This window comes from Strongylocentrotus purpuratus, unplaced genomic scaffold (genome assembly GCF_000002235.5).
Source record: "Strongylocentrotus purpuratus isolate Spur 01 unplaced genomic scaffold, Spur_5.0 spur5_scaffold_5, whole genome shotgun sequence".
NCBI classification, from domain to species: Eukaryota; Metazoa; Echinodermata; class Echinoidea; order Camarodonta; family Strongylocentrotidae; genus Strongylocentrotus; species Strongylocentrotus purpuratus.
In genome coordinates, this window is record NW_022145611.1 from 13965657 (window position 1) to 13989026 (window position 23370).

At 37.5% G+C, this 23370-nt stretch overlaps 1 protein-coding gene across 3 annotated transcripts in view; it reads right to left on the minus strand.

The window, feature by feature from the left end:
- LOC115918114 (cell surface glycoprotein 1-like) overlaps positions 1 to 19056 on the minus strand; it is a 51992-nt gene extending 32936 nt beyond the window's left edge. For 2 of the 3 annotated variants that reach the window (XM_030998717.1, XM_030998714.1), the window contains exon 1: positions 18502 to 19056. In XM_030998717.1, the coding sequence (XP_030854577.1) occupies positions 18502 to 18633 (132 nt within the window). In that variant the 5' untranslated portion in view covers positions 18634 to 19056. Of the gene's footprint in view, positions 1 to 3540; positions 3757 to 18501 lie in introns of those variants that run through there. The other variant, XM_030998716.1, reaches the window with a different exon arrangement.
- Between the last annotated feature and the right edge of the window lie 4314 nt (positions 19057 to 23370).

Below are 23370 nucleotides of genomic sequence, written 5' to 3' on the forward strand. Positions count from 1 at the left end.
TTTTTCATACAATATTTTTCTTTCTCTCGGCTTCACTCTCTCATTGGCTTATCTTGCTCTCTTCATGAAGTTGACAAATGAGTTTTGTGGAGTGGGTGGGGTGTGGGGGGGGTGCACGCACGATGAGAGAGATGCAGTGCCGTATGGCTACAAGTTGAGGGTCTCACTCAACTTGGTCATGTGACGATGATGTCACCACCTAAACTCTCGCCCAAACTGTGAAGGTAACAGTGGGAAGCAGCATGGCTTTAGAGAACATGTGAATTTGAGAATGTGGGATTCAATTCCTTGAGGCATGATTACTAGTCAAGGGGATACGATCCATACTCTTAATTCAATTTCTAAAAGTAACTCCAACATTCCACAACTATTCTCTCTGGGAAACGGTCCTTCACACTTTGTTCCGGTCAAAAGCAAGATTAAAACCAAAAGATATGCAAAAGAAAATGGATAAAGCTCCTTAAATCTTGTCTCCTGAAGATTTGCGACCAAAAGTAATATCTAGTATTAAAACTTTGTTCCTGTCCTCTAAAACTTGCCTTTGGATCTTTCTCTTTCTCTTTTATTTGATATCATGTCAAATACTTGGCACATGATCTTCACAAGATATATTCCATAATATGTAAAAGATCATCTGTGTCCTTGATAAAGGCCAAACATATTCCCCCATAATACCATGCATACTTCTATTCTATATTTATAATTAATGCACTGCTTGAAATTGTGAATATAAAATGTCTTTAAAACTTTTTGTTTCTTTTACATTGAAATCACCACAAACATGTTTCAAACTTTTAAGGGATCCATCAATTTTATCAACTGTAATCAGTACCTCTGGAAAAGAGTCTTACAGTAGCATCATACAGCCTACATAATACAGCCCATGACATAGGCTACCTCCGAGGACATATTTCATAACTATATAATGATTATTTTGCCGCACAAAATTCTATGAGCTTAATGGAGCATAGTGCATAACAAACTACCATAACACAACAATGGAGGTCAGCTTGTCAAAGGACCTAATTAACTGGCATATCAATGTCCTCTTGAGATGGAGTGATACTACTTTACCATCTTCAGTAGATCTCAGAGTCAAAATCACTTAACCTTTGACCTTTTGCCAATGGTCAGAACTCTGGCCTTTTCACTTTTTAGCAACAGACAATGAATTACATTCAGGAAAATATGTATCAAATAGAATTAATTCCAAATATAACAATTTGTATCACAGTATCAGCGCATACAGTGTAGATGGGTTTCTTTGGAGTATGTGTCCAATGGACATAGGGGCACTAGGAATGCAGAGCTGTAATACAAAGGTAAACAGCTCCAGACAATGATGGATCTATTACATATACTTGAGATAATAGATAGTATTTCAATGGATGTACAGGTGTATAAGCTGAAGTGATGATTGGTGTCTTAGTATGGTAGTGTTTAGTATGCTAAACACTAAACAATACTGATTTTTTTTTTCTTCCTAGAAAGAGCAACCCTTTTTATGAGACTGGGTAACGTCCAATGAATGGAAAACTACAAATGTCTCACATACATTCATGGGAATGTCATACTTTTTCCTTAAGTATGATTGATTGCAACACTTCTAATTAAAGATTAATAATTTCAAAGGAAAATAAGGAACAAAACAGGCTGATACAGCGTACATGTCCTCAGAGTGTATCAATTGATAAAGCATTATACATGTATGCACTACATTTTGGTGCTAATGAAGTTACAAGTCAAAGACTGTATAGGGTATAAGTCGTCGCTGTTTTCACGAAGTGACGGTAGTGAAAACAAAATTGCATTTACTTTGCATTACAATTTTCCTCACTACCGTCACTTTGTGAAAACAAGGACGAAGTTGTGTTGTTTTTATCCAAATTGTTTTGCTTTTTCTAATGACAAATTTAAACACTACTCTTTATATAATTCCTTCCTACGCACACCATGTCATCACTTTATCAGTGCTGAAAACTGTCGAGCTATACAATGGCTGCGGGTCGTTTGTCATTTGGAAGTCGTTTGTCAACTTCTAGTGCCTCTGACCATCGCAGATGCTTACAATTGGCCTTCCTCTATCTCTTGCACAACAATGATACCTTGCCTGTGACTACGGGTGACACACGCCAATGACACCCCAAGAATGCTGTCGCACATGTAGGTGCACAGCTCAAACTCAAAGAAACAATCTCGACGATCAATAAGACTTGGACCCCCTTTCACAAATCAATGCTCCTAAAGTATGTTGGTAAACTCTGGAAAGCCGGTGCACAATATGAGCAAATATCTACAAACTAAATGGAAAGAGAGAATTATCGTCATGGTAACTGCACACGCCCATAGACCGACATGATATTTCTGAATTACAACATACAGGCTCAAGACACACAATGCAGAAATTTGTAGGAACATTCACCAAACTTAAAAAACGCTCATGTGAGGTCAGCACTAAACACGTTCATAAACTAATGCTGCTATTATGCAACACTAAAATAATGGACATTATTTAAATATCAATTCTGTTCCCAATTAGCGCTCCTATTACGCACACTAGTGAGTTTGTGAAAGGGGTATTGGACAAATATTAAAAGCAGAAGATACAGGTAGAGAACCTCTTAAATGTGGACAGGCGTTTCTGCTCTTGTGACGTCGCTCTGGCAAATTGCCCGCTTCGAAGGGCATAAACAAGGAATCTGGCTAGGAGGAAGAGAAATGGGGCTCCGTAATCATCGTCGCTCGTGATTTAAAGTGCTGGCTGGTAGAGATTGGATTATTTAATGGAAGATATGTGTGTGCTTGTCTGAATTGTCTAATTAATTAGTAACATAAGTGAGATTATATACATTGTATATTAAAAGTAAGACTCTCAGTGAAGAAAAAGAAAAGCATGGAAGCGGTGAGCGATTTAGCTCTGGAAAGCTCCATAGAGTTCAAGTAAATTGAAAAGGAGCTCTGGTAAAAAGAAAACAATTAAATACTTAGATATTGCTGTGAGAATATCATAGATATACAACACCAAGTCCTAAAAGATCTCCTGCAAACAGAAAAGTTTTTTTTTTTACACCGAAGGCACTGCTATACCGGGAAGATTTTAGTGCAAAATATGAAGGGCACTATCATTAAATAATGTAAGAGGTACAGTACCTACATGTCCAAAGATGCAATGCTATATATACGGGCTTAACGACTATAGGGCTGCCACCCCATGGCAAATGACCCTCGTACATAACCATGACCTTCAAGATTTAAACAAGACAGTATGAATCCTTTGAATTTGAGAGAGTTTATTGATATGACCAACAAGCATTCAAAAAAAATAATCTAGCCTTGGCACACAACTGCAGTACCATCTTCTTTTGATAATTAAACCCGAATCTTGTTCTTAGATATTTCCTTCATGCACTGCTTAGAAATAGAACTATGTAATTTCCAAACAACAGATTGGAGCTGAGATAAATGTAGACCCACTATAACTCGTAATTTTTCTTCATTTGAAATAATCATGAAGTCTCAACTATTTCACCCTCAGCTTACCTGTACATCTGTGGCATGTGTGAGCTTGTCCCCTTCCATTGGAAATGAAGAAAAAAAGACAGGTAATTCTTTAATAATATGAATGACTTAGATGAACGAGATGACTGTCTTACGAGAACGAAGGGAGTCCTTTGCGTAGTGGCCGTTGAAATAAGATTTGAATGATTTCACACATACTTCCTCAATCCCCACACCTTCTTCCCTTTTTCCCCTCTCATTGATGGTGGCTCCTTTGGGGCTTTTCTGATTGGTCGAGCTCTCGCTCCGAACAAAAAAAAATAGAGCAAACTTTTCTTTCTTCAAGAAAACACTGGCTGGTTACCTAATTGACATTTGCCTATAGTACAAGGGAATCGAGTAAGGCACATGCTGTTCTCTAATAACACAGGAATCCAAACAGAATTCACACAGCATTGAATTCCTACAATTCTTCCTGGTTAGTTTCATTTAGTTCTAATGAAAATGATGCTGACGTCACGCTGCGGCCAACAAGCCGCCTGTGTTTTTCTTTCTCAGTTCATCTTATTTAGCTTGTAACAAACACTTTCTACAGGAAGAGAGAGGACAATATTCTGAACATTTGAGTTTATATACCTGTACTCAAGTCCCAAAACTTGACCAAAACTGGGCTGGGTGGAAGAGGAGCATGATATTTGTTTTTGAATGCTTGGGAAATGATTTATGATATTCGTGACACTTTTACAGCTAGATATTTTGATACCTGCACAGCTGACAAAGCACATGACAGAATCTGATAGGTCTCCAAGTTGAGAGAATCAGAATAATTTGAAGGGCTCCCACCATATGCTTTATTGGAACCAGTATAATATTCATCCAAAGCAAGGTACTTGTCTTTCATTCAATGTGGTTGTGGTATTAAAGAGAGACTAGAAATTGGATGGGTAACCATTCATTACATTTGCAATTGAACCATGGAAATAATAATTCTGTAAGCTTACAATTAGATGTAGAATACATGTAGTATTCAAGATAGCAAATTCTTATCTAGCTACATGTATATTAAAGTAGGTGTTGATGCTGATTTTATCAGCACATTCAGACTGAGACAGGGTCGTGGCTATGACCTTGATGTCTGGAAATAATGAGCACATGAAATAAGCACACTACACACAGCATAGCCTAAAAAGTGAGGCAAGTTGACAAACGATGATTCAATGTCAACATGCTACATTAAATGTATATGCACATGTACATGGTAAATAAACTAGTTTTTTTTACAGCCATCCTTGATCAATAACATTTTTATTGTTACCGTTTTCATTGTTTTCATAAAATTTAATTCTATTTTGAAAAGACACAAAATATCTTGATTTATTTTCCTATGACATTTTAGGAATACTTTAAAGGCAATAACAATTGATTGGGTATTTTGTTTGCATTTTATTTTTATGTCCAGGTATTTCCCTGTACTATGTATAAACAATAGCCGCACATGGTTTAATCCCCCTCCAGATTTCAGAGTGGCGACTACGATCTCTGGCTCTCGATCTGCCTCTGAACCCAGAAAAAAAACCACAGAGGTGGTTTAGTTTTGTGCTGGTTGAATGCCAGACTGGACTGACAGTCTGACACACCTTAGTTTTGTGCAGGACTGGTTTGAAATTCTTCTAGCATCAGTCTGGCCTTGGTCTGGCCTCAGACCCGCATCTGGTGCCAGACAGGTCCCCAGTATAAATGTGGTATTTGACATGCATGCAAGGGCTCTCCAATCCTGCCATATATCATGAATATGGCTAGTCACTGGTAGAAAAGGTCAGATAAGTTATGCAATAATTCATAGCATACAGATACAGTGTAATAAACATCAGGGGAAGTATTCCCATCATCAACAGACCACATACCTATTAGATATATTAAAAACAAAGGCATTTTTGTTTTTCTTCTATATTAAAGGGATTGTTTAACAATGTTAAATCTGAGATACACGGCCCTACGTGTTATCAGTGTCTGTGATATGGTGTAATATTGAAGCTCTAAAAAAATCGCGCTTCAAAATAATCAAGAAGTGCCTCAAAAAAGTAAAAAATCTTTGAGTGACCGGTTTTACCATACTCATTTTCCCCTATAGACTGTAGTGTTATGAAAACCGTCAGGCGAACGGTTTTCAAAATTTGTAATTCCAATCATAAATATCTTGATAATTAGACAGGCGATCGGCTTGTAAAAGTCATGGGGTTCCTGACTGACCTAAAGGTTTATAATTATCATTGCATCATGAGCTAAATCCAGAATTTTATTTCAGAATCTGAGACAAAGTTACCGGATCCCTTTAAGTTCAGTTCAGAACTTTGGACAGGTCAGTTACATGTATTCTGCATTTGTGAAAACAAAGTGTACAGAGCATTCCAAAAAAGAAGAAACCTGAAACCCCACAATTATCGTGGGAAAACTATGAGCTGTATAAAGAAAGAAAAAAAAATCTTCATAAAGTAAAAGTAATATGCTTTCAATAGATATTTTGATTGCATTAATCCATACACACTTCAACTGAGCAACCCTGTTTTGAAAATGGTATGCCAATATTCATGTTTGCCAGATTTTTGCTAGTTACAAATGATATAATAGATAAAATATTTTCCGGGTAACATTTAGATACAGAGTCAATGATCTAATATTTGCTGGTTTTATGATTGCATTTCTAAAGAATTTAAAAAAAATGTTAATGTATGAAAAGTTAAATAGTTTTTATTGCTAAACTGAAAGAATTCCTTGAACTTGTTAAAGTTTCCATGAATCGATGAAATTTATACAATTAAATAAGTAGAATCTATGTTAATCAGATGAAAAGATAAGCATATTTAGATAAATTGAATAAGATAGCATCAGCATCATGTACATGTACCCCCCTCCCCTTTCCTGGCTGCTATCAACTCGAGCATTCATGCGTACTGTATGATAGTTGGCCTCTGTGTTTATCTTGATTCTTTGATTTAACTCCATACTTTGGAGTTTTCAATTATAATTTTTTTGGGGGGTGTATTTCAATAGTCACATTTTATGTAAATCAATTATATTACTGGTATATACTATTATTGTCATTTGAATGTTTTGTATTAGATTTTTAAATAAATGCAGAAAAATCTGTTTAAAAAAAAATTAAGTATGAACATGATGAGTTGTCTTTGTATGGTATCAGGACTACCGGTAGTCTATCATAGGTTTTGGAGAGATTTTAAAGGGGAAATGAAGTGAGATATTACTACAGAGTCATCATATTTTTAATGTCCACATCGAATTTGTACCTTCGCATGGACAACCATAAACTACGATATGGTACAGATCTTTTCCATTCGCTGACTCCACCCATTCATGACGTCCAGCAATAATTAATGAAAACAATCTGCATGGTAGATTATAATTCAATTTAACATGCCAATCAATACTAATTTGGAAGTTTCATTAGGTCTTCCTGATGATTTCCCAATGGTTTAAAGTAAATGTTGAAAAGTAATTTGGGTTGGCAATAGAAGCTAAAGAAGTCTGACTTACGATTTTAAGAGTCATTTTAAGCCAAGTCTTTGATTGAACTTATTCAACATTGCATAACCAGCTCAAAATGACAAACTCTTATTGTAGTTTGAGAGACCAACTGACGCATGCATTGGTCAATACGGAATTCATGGTATCGCCATTTTAAGCCTAGATCCCAATTGCTTCTCTTTATAGTTTTATTTAGGTTCAACAAAACATTGTCACATCACTACAATTTTGCAGCAAATTAGCACTTCTTCCTATTCCATATTTGGACAAATATTGTATCCCTTACCTACTGATGACCGATAGATGCACAAGATAGAATCAGTGGCAAGGGGGGGGGGGGGAGAAGAAATCTAGGAAGTTTGACAGCTTCTAACTATCAACTAAAATCTAAAGAAGAAAAAAAAGCCCTAAATGTATCACATCCGCTCCATCAAATATTTAAGTATGATGTAGGAGAAAACTAATCACATGGTTGACAATATCTTTACATGCTGATCTATACCCTCATATTACACACATATGAACCTGCAGACCACAACATATGAATAGTCTACATGGCTCATTACCTGCTGATAATACATGGCGCTAACAGTCCATTCTGTTCTTAACTTTGAAACCCCGTTCAGACTAAAAAATTATTGTACTGCTACATGTTTGTACAGATGTGTATGGCTCCATTCATGGGTACCCCAAGGGATCATACAGTAATTGTAATACAAAAAACAAAACAAAATTATTTCTAAAAAATCTGCTGGTGATTGCATGTATACAGTACATGTATCAGGTATAATAGGAAAATGAATAATTATTTTTAAAAATCATACCTGAAACTTGAGTTTTGAGAACTTCTGCTACATTTCATAAAGAAGAATCAGGGTCCCATCCTCATGTTAACGTTGTTCGGTACAAAATTGGTATAACTGGGTGGGACTTGTAATCATACACTGAGGATAGGCCAGCTGTCATCATTATGTCAACTAACCTCTTCAAAAACTTGTATTTTTTTATACATTATTTCTTTACACAACACAGCATGTACACTTTGTACGCTTCTTTGGCTATACAACGATTCTTCCTACGTTTCTTTCTCCAGTTTTTATATAATTTCCTCTGGTCTGAACAGACCATTTCTCAGTCCGTTTTGGCCTCAATCACCAAGGCTATTAGAGGGTGGAAATCTCTATTGATCCTTGAAGTCTGGGCAGTAATACTAATAGGATTTACAGATTTATTCACACCTCTTTATCCATATGGTATGTAACAGCCAAATTAAGCAGCCACGATAAACAGTCTACTCTGTAACATAACGACTGTCAGTGCTTGTGTCATCAATTGCAATTACAAGTTTTTTCACCCTCTCTCTCTTTCCATATTCCCTATTTCACCTTAAACAATGCATTTTGCAATTAATAACTTGCATTCTGTTGTCCATATTTCATATTCTCAGAAGTCTGCTCAAAACTGTCCAATCTACCATGACAGCAATCAGCCCAATACGATGACTTGAAATTTAAAATTCAACCAAAATACATGGATATTCACAATGTCTATGAGTACAGGTAGGCCATTTCAAAACAAAAATTCATGCTCAGTTGAGTTGATTCCTACTTCCTAACAGTAAGGTTTTATCAGATTTTGTGTCAGAATATATAGAGAAGAAAACAAATTGATCAGAAATAGTATGCTATTTTACTTTTGACTTTTCTACCTGATGTATGTTCATGAATCTCCTAGCCAAGAGATTTTACAACCATTCAAAATCATGCACCTAGACAAAACAAAAAGTATCTTGAACTTTGATTGTCTGACATCACAAAAGCTGGTGTTTATTTAAAGTTACTGATTCATGATATGACGTTGATAACTGCCCACAAAAATGTAAATAACTAAAGGGTTTCTGGTATGAAAAATATATATTTTTGACTTTGTTGTTTGCGATAGCCATAACAAATTACAACATGACTATCAGTATCACATATAAAGTCATTCTTTATGCTGTATTTTAGTCCATAGCAAACTCCACATATAGTGTACAAATATCAAAATGTACTTTTATTTATTTTAAATGCATGTACACCAATATTTGACACAAAAATAATAAAGAATAAGTGGAGAAAAAATAAGAGTAAAGAGAGGAGAGCAATCTAGCCATAAAATATATGAATTCACAAAAAAGAAGGAAATAAAAAACACCACAGCTATCAGCTAGAAAACAATCATTACTAAGAAAGAAAACAATCATTACTTAGGAAGAAAAAAATAATACTATAAAAATGCATATAGACTGACTTTTCAAAATTAATTTAATTAATTAATTAATTAAAGGTCTCCTTTTTTCCTTTTTTTTTCCATTTTGCAGTATTTAAGAAATCACACTTTTTCACTTTATCATTATATTTGCTTGAACATGTATCAATAATTTTGCCTTTAAAACAATCCTTGCAAACATTTCAATTAGACAATAACTACATCAATGGAAAGGACTTTGCTAATAACCCAAGTCTCTCTCCTGTCAACGCAAACACATTCTAACTGACCATTATATAATATATGGACATATTAATAGATGCACTGGTATTTTAGCTTCTTCAATAACCAAAGGGTTGGTACATATAGAATATATCGTAGGATCAATATCACTTTAATAGCATGACTAGTTTGTGGCTCATTAAGTTCCCTATTGTTGACCCTAAATAGAGTATTGCTTATTTGAGATCATATGACACATTAAAGATGCTGGTATCATTTTCCTTACTCTTAGAAGGAAAAAATATTGAGGATATGGGGACAGTGTAGGTAAAAAAAAAAAGTCCAGTATATAAAGTGACGATGTGTTGTGATTTGTGAATATACTAATTTTCCCTTTCATATCAATCTGTTGAGAGCTAAGCCAGATACATTGTACATGTACAGTACAGTACATGTAATTGGGTTCAATTCCCGTTAGAAACTAACCCAGAGATAATCTAGTTCCATTCCTGTTAGAAATAAATGTTGTATGAAAAAGAGTCCTCTCCTACAGGTTAAACATTCATTCATTTGTCACCTCATTTTAAAGAATATACCGATATCAAAGTCCTAGTATTGACCATATCACCATACAGTATGTATAGTATATTAAACAGTATAATAGTTTGAGGGGTATTAATAATAATAGCCTAATAGTCCACTCCAAATTTTATTAAACTGAAACGGAAATTCTTTTTGCCCAATTGATCGTGAGCCCGGCAGCCACTGAGCAGCGCCAGATCGACGTTGCTCTATCCCTTATTGTTGAACGCCAAACAAGGTAGCAACAACTCCCATCTTTTAACGTCTTTTGGTATGACGCGGCCGGGATTCGAACCCACGACCTCCCGGTTGTGTGGCGGACGCTCTACTGACTGAGCCAACACTCCGGTAGATTTAGTCACCCTTTTTTTTGGGGGGGGGGAGCACTACTCAGTTCAAATGGCCATGCATGTGTATGTACAGTAATTCTGTAAATTAGCTCAATAAACACAATAAAAAGTAAACCATTATATCATCAAAAAATAAAATTCTCATCTGGTGCCAAACCTCGCTTTAACATTGAGATTTTCATGAATACCTAAATTATCATACATGCCAAACCTCGCTTTAACATTGAGACTTTCAAGAATACCTAAACTATCATACATGCGTAAACTTCAACAGTCCTTATCTATTTATTACACAATCACTGAATGTATGTATCAGGTTCCCTCTCTCTTCCTTTTCTCCCTTTTTCTTTTTTTTTTCCAGACCTTCTTCTTTCCTGTCCTATCATGTGCACGTAGCTTCCTGGATTTGTATGGTACAAGGTGCAATGTCTTTGATTATTATGTTTGATATACATTGTGTACTTTACTTGATAAATGAGACATAAAAGAGTATGAACTTAAATGTATGTGTTCATGCCCATGCAGGCTACAGACATACATCAGCATATAACAGCATGTATTGATTATTCTCCCCTCCTTTATTTTTCTCCATCTATTAAAATGGAACATACAGTATTACAGTAATCCAATTAACGAAGCCCACACACACCATTTTATCCCTGGAGCAGCTTGCCTATGTTAACTTTTAATCGCTTCATATGATCTAAATTGAAAAACATAAACCACAGCATTTCCTGTTCATATAATTTTTTTAAAATTATTGAAAAGAACCTTGGGATATTAATGTAAACCGACAATTTCTTGATAATTAATATTTAAACCATAAATATAGCTCATGTACCCACACATATTAGGGAGTGTTAAGCCAAAGGTTTAACAAGGCCTCTAAATATCTTACATTTACTTCTTTTAGTTTTGTATAAGGTGTACATTTCTCTCTGAAAGTTTGTCAACCTTGTGCATATTACAGATATTCAAAAAGAGTAATTTTAGACCGCTCAATAAGAAAATCAATCAATCTCAAAATTCTGAACATCCTTACATGCAATACAGCCAAGATGCAGTACATTAACTGTAGAAATTGCATTTTTGCATACATTTTAAAGGTTCTTTACTCCCAAGAGTGGAATGAATGTTTTCACTGTATAACTTTGATTTCAGTAAAAATGAAGCAAAAAAATGATAATACAACGCCCTCATTTTTCCTCAATTGTTGCATCATAATCGTATGTTCACTATGTTGGCCTACATGTTCAGCTGTTAAAAACTCATGCTTGACCTCAAATATCAATTTCATTTCTTCATCTCATACCTGTTAGCTATATGTCTGACCCTATGTGGTTCAATGATTTTCAATTTGGTTATTCTACAATAGTACATGTAAGTTCGGTTATATCACATTCTCTCTGTCTTAATCTTTCATTTTTCTTTTTAAAGGCCTTACATTTGACTATCTTGCCAGTGATCTGCTTCGCAAACACATGAATAAGAAGTATAGTCTCAATTAAATGTTATCAGGAGTCTTGCATCATGAGCATACAGCTTTGAAACCACAAGGAGGCAAAGTACAAAATGGACTAAAATCCACATAAAGAGATATTCTTACTTTACTATTCCATATTGGCAATGTCCATCCCTGTGCGAATGTAGCGCATAATTTGTTTTACATTGTTTAAAGGTAAAGACCAGTATTGGAAACGCCCCAATTTCAAAAAATGAAATGGAAGCTCTCATTACCAAATCGTGTGAAAGAATATGTTTTGACTAATACATGATGATACAAAATTTGCCGGGAAACCGCCTACTAATTCATATATTTGGTAAATTTGTTTCTCTCATGGTCTGTGAGAGATATAGGGTAGTCCCATATACATCTTTCTGTGTATAGTGCTTGTAACTTTACAAAGAATGGGCTAAATTTCTTATCATTTTGATGATTCCAGAACCTTGCAGATGCTAGATGCTAGATGATCAACCTTTTCTGATCGATTCCACAACGTTTCTTTCACAATGCAATCGCATGACCATAACTGGTCTTTACCTTTAAACTAAATGATGGAAATAATATGTTATACTTTGCAAGTTTGTATTGTAGTTTAAAAAAAAAAATCTATATCAGTTAGGTAGTGTAATGGACTCAATATTGTTCTTTGTCTGCTCACTGCAGAGGGCCAGAGGGCAACACACTTCAACATACATGTAGATGTACACATACACAAAATGTAGCTCATAAGTACATTTGATAGTATATTCAGTTTTATCAATTCATTGATAGACTGGTCTATACGTAGTGTATATATTTGTCTTTCTTCCATAGTTCAGTATCTCTTTGATTGTACCAAGTGCCAGGTTTTTAGCCATACAATGTACAGCAAATCATTTACTGAGAAAGCCATTCAAGCTCTCAACAAACCCCACGTATAATTATCTTATCTGGTCTAGGACGGGTCATTGTTATGTAATACTGTATACTACACCCACCCACACACACACAATTCCTAGTATGTACTTTATGATGCAGATTAATCTCATGAGGCCCCTGTTAAAGGGATTGGGTAACTGTATCTCAGATTCTGAAACACAATCCTGGATTTAGCTCATGCTGCAATGATAATTATTTTACAAGCCGATCATCTATCTGATTATCAAGATATTTATGATTGGAAATAAAAATCAAATTTTGCGTTTCCGCAACTGTTTTCATAACACTACAGTCCATAGGGGAAAACAAGTATGGTAAAACCGGTCACTCAAAGATTTTTACTTTTTTGAGGCACTTCTCGATCATTTTGAAGCGCAATTTTTTAGGGCTTCAATATTACACCATATCACAGACACTGATAACAAGTAGGGCCATGCATCTCAGATTTAACATTGTTAAACGATGCCTTTAAGAGTTTAATTGCTTGGACTCTGTATTGACTTACCCATTCAGACATACAGGTTGTACATGTAGTGAAGATTAGTACAAACATAGCAGGCAGACTATTGATTGATAACATGCATGGACAGAGAACATACTGGTACACACCAATCGGGGATGATGAAGTAAGATGTTTGAGTTTTAGCTTATCTTTACCACTAAATATCTTCATGCATTGTTTCTACCCAAGGATAAAAATTGGAACAATGTCGTCCTTCTTATTCTATAGGTCATTAGGTTCCACCTATACACTAGCTAGTGCTGTAGTGTGCCTTATCAAGATTCACTCGATTAAAAATAACCAGAGTTCAGTCATCAAGAAAAGACAACGTCTGGGCATTATGTTGCTTCATCTTTCTCCTTCAGTTGCCATGGAAACAGAGAAAGGCTAGAAGTACAATGAGTGGGCAACTTCATTCTTCATCTAACCACGGAAGCTAGGGTCAATGATGTAACAGTCACACATTATAATAGCAGGCGCACATGATGACTAAGATGCGTTCCTACAAACTTATCAATTCATCTTTCTCCTTTAGTTGCCATGGAAACAGAGAAAGGTCAAAAGTCCAATGAGTGGGCATCTTCATCTAACGATGTAAGCTAGGGTCCATGATGTAACAGTCTGTCACAACATCATCATCAAAATAGCAGGCACACCGTATGACTCAAGATGCGTTCCTACAAATTTAGTAATTATTCAACATCAAAAAGCTTTACATGTAGTCAGCATGACGTGTTGTGCGAATCATTATTTCATCAATCACAAATAATGCACAGACACCAACCTGAATCCTACTGAATATTCTAATACCCGTAGGCTCCATACAGGGAAGGACCACCTGATTCCTGTAGGCAATGGGTTCATTACTGAGAATTAATCATAATTAGGCCTGACAAGAAAGGAATTACTTGCTTTGTTGGTCTATCTCATTGAAATGAAAAGAGGGGCACGGGGAGAGGGGGAGAGGGGGAGAGGGGCACGGGGAGAGGGGGAGAGGGGGAGAGGGGGAGAGGGGGAGAGGGGGGGAGGGGGGAAAGGGGAGGGCGAGAGGCGAGAGAGGGGGAGAGGGCGGGAGGGGGAGAGGGGGGAGAGGGGGGAGAGGGGGGAGAGGGGGAGGGGGAGGGGGAGAGGGGGAGGGGGAGAGAGGGAGGGGGAGAGGGGGAGAGGGGGTGAGGGGAGGGCGAGAGAGGGCGAGAGGGCAAGAGGGGGAGAGGGGGGAGAGGGGGATGGGGAGGGGAGAGAGGGAGGGGGAGAGGGCGAGAGGGCGAGAGGGCGAGAGGGGGTGAGGGGAGGGCGAGAGGGGGTGAGGGGAGGGCGAGAGGGCGAGAGGGGGGAGAGGGGGGAGAGGGGGAGGAGGAGGGGGAGAGAGGGAGGGGGAGAGGGGGAGAGGGAGAGGGAAGAGGGGGAGAGGGGGAGGGGGAGAGGGGGAGAGGGGGAGAGGGGTAGAGGGGGAGAGGGGGAGAGGGGGGAAAGGAAAGAAAGAAAGAAAGAAAATGAGATATGACAGAAAGAGAACAAAACAATATTTAAAAAACAGACAACTTACCAAACAGATAGAGACAGTTATATAATGGGGAAATGAAAAACAAAAACAAAAAATATATCCAATATATATTATATATATTTTGTTTGATAACAACAACAAATGGAAAGGCCTGGAGGCAGTAGAGCTATGTGTATGTCCAGCAGAATTTTAAAGCTTTATCCACTTCATGAACTACATGTATCCACTTCGCTTCAACCACATTCAGAGTATCAAAAATAAATTCAGTAACTGTATGCAAGCCTAATATTATCTTTATTCCAAAATGGGTACAATGATTATTTATTATCATACCACAATCCAGGAGGTTTGTGTTTATTTTTAAAACCCTGGAGGAATTTGGCACTCATGCCATCACTTTTATGAGGAAGTGCTTTTAAACCATATCCTCTTATGTTAGTTTACTTTCAAATTATAATTAGAGACTTAAAGGTACTATGTCAACCTCAAATTCTGTAGAACTTTGCAGGAATTATGAATACGTCATGTATGTCCTATCTGTGAAATTTAAACGTTAGCAGTGTCCTCCTATTCAAATTATGCAAGGAAACCCGTTTAATTGCTAGACTTCACTGTCAGACACTATTGAGTGACTGACTGGCTTTTTTTCTTCTTTGGTAATAACATACATGAAAAAAGTTGTAAAGGGTACATGAGCATTTGTCTACATCAATAACCCACTTCTTGTGATGGCCATGATTAAACTGATTGAATCTTTGCGCAGCATAAAACGTATGACAATTCGGTACAATTGTCTGAAAATCAAGACTATTACTTTTGGGCTCTATAGCCCTAAAGTCGATTTGACAACTAATAGAGGTCTAGTCGTAATTTTCCCACTTGAAGACATTTTCAAGCCCCACCTTTTTTAGGGAAGTTCTAAATTAGTATTATCTTTTAAATGCAGTTGGAATTTAACTTTTTCAGTTTTTTGGCCTGCAAATGGGACATACAGGGTGTAGTACCTTTAATCAATACAGGTTGATAGTAGGCTTACATAATTTACATGTATGACTTGTGAGAAACTTATGGAACTACATATTTTCTAAATGAGTATTTTTTGATTCCCCCCCCCCCCCCTTTCCTTTGATTTAGGCACATTGGGACAGTTTTGATATCCACTGCTACTCAGATCTTGGAAGGAGATGGAGAACCCAAAGCAATAGGCCTGGAACCAAAGTAAAGTATTTTGCCTACATGTACTTACATGTATGATTTACTGTCCACGTACATGTATACCCGGGGAAAAAATATTTTTTAACAATTTCGGGGGCTACTTTTCAACCTTGCTTGCATGAAATTAACACTCTTTAATTTGCTTTGCATTGAACTCTATGCAAATTTTGGGGGGCTCTTTTATGACTTTCCGGGGCTCTTTTGGGCATTTCGGGGGCTCCTTCGCCCCGAGCCCCCGTGTATTTTTTTGGCTGATGTATACATTGTATCTTAAGATTAACACTTCACAGATTCCATGAAACCTTGTTAAAAAGAATTATTTTCAAGGTGTTCAATTTAGGTGAATATAAAACATATTGTAACTTTTTGTCCACCTGGACTTGACTTTTGTGATGAGTGATTTGATGCATTGGTAGGCCTAAAGTAAAACTCATGAGACTAGAGAAGTTGAGAGAAAATGTTTTTCTTAGTTTTTCTTTGTTTGTTTGTTCCATTATTTCATCAACTTCTCTGAAACAGGAGGTAGGGAGAAGCATTGTTTTTTTCAATTTTAAGGAATCTAAAGTTATTGAGTCATCATAGTTTCATTCATGCCCCACAAAACCAGCAAAGGGTGAATAAACTCTATGGCATTTCAGTTACCTTTAGTACTTCAATTTGAAGGAAGAAAAAAGTCACATTCTCTTGTAAAGTAAAGTATGCTCTAAGAATAGCATAGATCCGCTAACCTTTTCCTATACCCCAGGCCAGACGACAAAGAAAGCCACAGTGGTAAATGTGGACAGTGCAATAAAAGTAGGCCTCCTTGGCAGAATTAGAACTGGGGTCAGAGTTCAACTGGTCTGACCCTTCTTGGAATTTCTACCTTTCTCTTCTCCCTCTCAACCCCAAGGATAAAGAGTTATTACTTTTTCCCCTCCTTGATGTAGTAGCCAGATAGTTGAAATATTTCTGAGTTGTACGGGCCCTGGTATACCTTTCAGACCGTATTTATGGTTATGCATCAGACTGAGTGTCCCATAGCAGAATACTGTGGGAAGACGCCAATCTAACAGCTACAAACATTCCTTTTAAAATATCACTTTTGTATAAAGGGACATAAAGATGTATTACATAAGCCTGTAGACACCATTCTTATTTATTATGAAACAATTTGATTCTAAAATATTATTATAGCATTTAAATCAGTTGCATCATTTGTTTTTTGCAATCGATTCAGGCAGGGGAAGAAGGCCACTTGAAACAATCAATTACAAAAGCATGAAAGGGACAATTACAGCATTGAATGTAGGTATACATTCCCTACCCCCTCCCCCTCAAAAAAATATTGATTATTACATGAACAAAGCTGCTTGGGTCTATGACACTATGGCTGGCATTGCAATTGCTCTCTCGGACAGTAGACTATTATACTTATAGAGTCCACAATAGATGACTGATTGATGTCTCTTTTGACAGTTGATCAGTTTACAGTCGGCCTAAAGGCATGTGCTGTCTGCAACTAGTCAAATTATGTTATTAGCTCTCAGGTTGCACTGACCATGCAAGACGGAAATGGGGGAGTGTAGGTCCTTAGACCCTTAGGCAACATATTTGCAATTACATTTTACAGTAGTTGTGGGGTCATGTTGTACTAGAGTCACATGCTGTGAAACAAAATGGAGAAAGATTGTTGCCTGGAACCTTGACAAGTAACAATCCTTCAAAATGAACAATTTTCATAATGAATAATTGAATACCATATGGACCTGCTCTGCCCCCCCCCCCCAACAAAAAAACCCCACCTATATTAATGATAAAGGTTTATTGGACCCTTACATAATAACTTACGTCCATTATGTCTTTATGATTTAATGGAAATTGTATTAAGAGCAAATACCTGGTAGTGGTATTTCAAATGCTCTTGTAAATTTAGCAACTCAATGTTCTTACTAATTTATAATCTTACTTAAATGGCCAAGTATCGTTTAGACACTAGGCCCTAACTACAAATTTAAAATGCCAAAAAATAATATTAATAAACCCAGAGCCTGAGGTGCACAAAAAAAAAAGTGAACCATCGACCTATCTAATTATTTATGTCCATTATAAAACCAAGGAATTTATCAGATTGATTTTTCATCCAACAGAGACGTCACATGCATCTATGATCTAGTGCTTTGCTGAGTGTTGTGTTAGGGTCCATGCACGTGCACGAACAATGTGGAAAACACAATCCGTCATTGCGAATGAACTTCAGAGTAAGTTCAGGGGTCATATGTCACTCACACACTCCTCCTCAACCAGACAGATACTCACATGGACACGCTCTTTGTTCAACAGTCAATCTCTCTAAACATAACCCACGCCACGTGCACGCACGTTTAATTAAAAGACAAATCAGTGCAGTATGGATAATGGAGATGATGATAATTACCTCAGCTCCTCCCGTTCCAACAAAGGTTTCCTTTGGTGCTCCCCCCGTAACCTTCCCCGAATCGTCCACGGCAGACCCACCATTCTTGGTCATGTCATATGATTGGTTCTTCTTGCTAAATATTTTCCCCATTTTGTCCTCTTTAGTTCTCCTTCCACTGTAGAAATAGCTAGCTTTGACAGCTTACTCCGATTATCACCATTTGATGTCGTTTCGTTATAAAAGAGTCACTATTCTCGCACGTGTACTACCGGTAATAAATCCGTGCAGTTTCTCCTCGCATCAGCTACAATGCGCTCTTTCACAAATCACGGTTTGCCGGTCGGATCCTTTGTAAAAAATATCTCACCGTTAAGTGTATTTTGTCTGTCTCTATAGGCTCGCCCCACGTGTTTATAATCCCACAGTCCGTTTAACAAGATCTGTTATGATGTCCCTAATCTCATCCCCTAAAACACGAAATTAATCGCTTCCTTTTGAGACAGGTTTCCTCACAACGCGATGACATTCAGCGACCTTCTTCAACAATATCCGTGCCAGTCGTTATGAAATCGCTGTTGGTTGGCGCGGCTGGTAGCGCTAGTTGCTCTCGATCTCTAAGCTCTGCTGGCGCTTGTTCGCGGAGCAGGCGCGTGTCGGGGTATAGTGGACCTACAACTTTAGCCTTGACCTGTCAAAGAAGCTCTGTTAAATCCGTCGGTATTTTAAGCTCCTTTGTGTAATCGGAATATAAATATTGAAAGTGAAAGTCCATTGTCATTGCATGACTGAGTCTGAGTGATGTATACCCTCTTAAAACGAATCACTGAAAAAATAAGGTAAGAGCATGGAGTATATTTAGCTCACTATGGTAAGAGTGATCCGTACATCTATCATTGCGCCAAATCTGTTACGCAATCCTTAGGTCATCAATTCCGGTGTCCATGAAGTATGATGAATTGCATGATTTGCATCTACCATACCGCACAGAGTACTTATTTTAATTACAATAAAGATTCGCCATCAGAGCGCTTTAAAGGACTTCAATGAGCTTCAGTGATTTCTTTTCCTTAAAGACCGTCACCACTACTGGGCCAGAAGGGATTAGACCACACAGAGAGCCATCAAGGTCACTGTGACAGGTGGCTATCTCATTAACTCAGCTCTCATTTAACACCCATTTAACATAAGAAAAAGAGGATCATGGGGGACCAACAGGCACCGATTCAGGAAGTTTTCTATATAGAGGGAGCAAGTAGCTACAAGTATGGCAGTGTGCCTTTAAGAAAACGCCTACAGCATGTAGGATGCCTCTTTTTTTAATTCGGGGGGGGGGGACTTTTAGACGTATTTGTATACAAAACAAAAAGAATTTAACTATTTTCTTTTTGTTAAAGAAGACAAAAATACGGGGCTGGAGTATCTTTCCTGAAAGAAAGTCGATACAGCGCAGGACCCATGCATGCAAGAGGAGGTTGGCGCAGATGTCCCCCCCCCCCCCCACCCTTCACATCCCGTCAAATGCCGCCATGTAAAAACTAATTAAAGGTGCACAAGAATTAAAGAAATTGTAATTCTGAGAAGCACTGTATGCCTACAGGCTGTGCATTAGACTGTCTTGTCTAGTGATCGCGCCCTTGTTTTTCTTTCACGTTGTATTTTGTGTAAGATCTAATAAATCTGTGATGGCACCTTTCTTACACGACGATCCGATATTGAGCCAAATAGTTTCTTTCTCTGTGCTCATTGCTCTATAGTTTACAGACTTGATTTTAGATTTTTAGATTAACTTATTGGTTTATTTATTTATCACTTATCCATCTATTTATTTGTTCTTTTATCCATATTTATTTACTTATTCATTTATTCGTTTAATTATTCATTCATTTTTATGTTGGTGATTGGCAAATTTGAGGACCGGACGCGAAAAGTACCCCTTTAATATACCGGAGATTTGGGGAACACGAATGCGGTCCCTCCGACCCAAGAGTGGGGGAGGGGGCGGGGAGGGGATATAGGCATTGTGTGGTATGAGGAGGGGGGGGGGGGCACCTGTCTCACTCGAAAAATGATGTGCAGCTAAAATACGAGGCCCATGATTATACAGGGGAAGGGTGTTGGAAGGGAAGGGGTCTTGTCGACTTCTTTCCTCGTCCCTTTCCCATTTCTCGCTAATTGTCCATTGTTTATTCATCTTCTTTCTTTTCGATGACATTCGATGGGGAGGGGGCACATGACCCTAAAATGTGCACTCCCCCTTAGCTACACCATTGTTAAAGGTAAAGACCAGTATTGGAAACGCCCCAATTTCAAAAAACGAAATGGAAGCTCTCATTACCAATCATGTGAAAGAATATGTTTTGACTAATACATGATGATAAAAAATTTGCCGGGAAACCGCCTACTAATTCATATATTTGGTAAATTTGTTTCTCTCATGGACTGTGAGAGATATAGGGTAGTCCCATATACATCTTTCTGTGTATATAGTGCTTGTAACTTTACGAAGAATGGGCCAAATTTCTTATCATTTTGATGATTCCAGAACCTTGCAGATGCTAGATGCTAGATGATCAACCATTTCTGATCGATTCCACAACGTTTCTTTTACAATGCAATCGCATGACCATAACTGGTCTTTAACTTTAATTGCAAAATGACGAGATCCTCACTTTAAAATCATCGATAATTATACACGTACTGTCGGCAGTATACTATAATCCTTGATGAAATGCAGCACTCTATTTCTATAAGGCAATGAGCAATGAAGGAGAAGGGGACAAAGTGAAATGATAATAATATCCTCATGATTCTGCTTCCAATGTAATCATGAGTTATTTGATATGTCTTGCCTGTAACGTCTAATCAAATCTATCCATTTTCGTATGTAATTATGCTGTTGTCGTTGTTGATTATGTTGTCGTTTTTCAATGAAATATTTATTGTTGCTATGCACATTTCTCAAAAAGTTTAAGTATATAAAATATTTAGGATATATCAAAAAATACGGGAAGAATTTGAATCATGACCAAAACGGTGCAGTGTGCATACTGAATTACATATTATGAGTCAACTAGCGTATGACCGCAAACAGTAAAGGGGTGGGAGGGGGAGGTGTGCCACTTTATATATCAGCTTCCAAGACAGGAAATGTTAATTTTGAAAGTTTGTTTAACAAGATTAAAAATTCAACAAGGACATGTGTTTATGAAACTCGGAAGGCCGCTTTGTGTCAAACTTCGTTTACTAGTACACGATAACGCAGTTTGCACTGTAATGATAAATTTTGTTTCTCATGTTTGAACAAAGAATTTCACTTGTATTGAATCTGTAACCTTTAGTAGTGAAGTGTGTACAGTGCCCCGGTCTTCACCTGGTGGCTATCTTATTGCAACATGATCGCAAAAACTATATAAAACTTTAAATAGCCATATATGTTATACTTACTAAAATACGCAAACATGGAAATAACATGTTACGTCATGATTGTTTCAGACAATACCATAATGTATTGGAATGTCTCTTAAATTGATTTCTTGAAACAGTTTGCGATCGTGTTTTTTCACATTTTGGGAGGGGTGTCAGGAAATATTGTTAACAACTTAACATAGAATGGCTTCTATAATATATGAACTCCATTTAATTATAATACATTGTGTCTGTAAATCATTCTACCTCCCCCTTTTTCGTCAAAAGAAGGGGGAGATTACCAATACCATGACCGTTACGCAATATAGTGATGCCAACACACTCGAAACCTTGTGAAAAAGCAACTGTCATTATTGGCATCTAGATAAACTATTCATCAGATGCATACAAGGTGATGCTAATTAAGTGATCGAGAGCTTCTGTAAAAATTCCATTCCCCACAATGGCGTATAGTTACGGGGGCACGTTCCCCACCCCCCCCCCCCCCCCCAGACGCGGATCCAGGATTTCTTAGGGGTGGAGGCCCTTGGGGGGGGGGGGGTAGTAAGCACTAATTTTATTTTTGTTTGCCCTCGAAAATATGAAAATTTGCACCCCCCCCCCCTTGAGCGCCAGGGGGCCCATCTCCCCCAAAACGAAAAAATTAACGTGTTTTTACACGTTTTGTTTCCCAGGGAGGCCCCCCCCCACAAGAATGACAAAAGTAAAGTTACAATAACAGAAGAAATTTTAAAGTGGGAATGAAAAAGAAGGGGGAAATAGCAAGGAGACATGCAAGAAGATAAGAACAAGCCCCTTCCATGCCCTACTACAGCACCCCCTTTTTGCCTGTTTTCTCGTATTTCATCATCCTATCAAGACCGGTGGATGCACCCCCGTGACACCATGTAGTCCATACACCTTACACAACTACTGTCCATCAATAATTCTCTCACTCGGGAGAGAGAGAGAGAGAGAAAGAGGGAGGGTGGATTTAAAAACATAGTTTGCGTACGCTGTATTGTATTATAATTGCTATTGTCATTATTGTGGTTATTATCTTTATCTTTATGATCATTCTTCTTCTTATTATTATTATTATTAATAATAATAACAATAATGAAACATGTGAAAAATACAATAATGCGTAGTGCTAAATCTAACATTTAGTGTCATAATAGAATTCTAATCAAAGTGATATTTCGATTGATTTTGAATTGAAATGTATTGCCGCTTCCAACCTTTCATTGGGACCCTTGGGGGTACTAATCCTGAACTCGAGGCATCCATTGATGCACCCACGCATCGAGACGACACCTTTTGTTTTCGGAACGAGAAGGATGCATGAAACCAAGGAGTCACCAGACAAACTCGTATTCCTTAATGAAAGGAATAACGTAGGAGTTGAGACCCTCTAAAGGTCAACTTCTCCCGCAGGGCACCTGATTAAACATTATTGCCCAACGACCCCGCTGATCAACG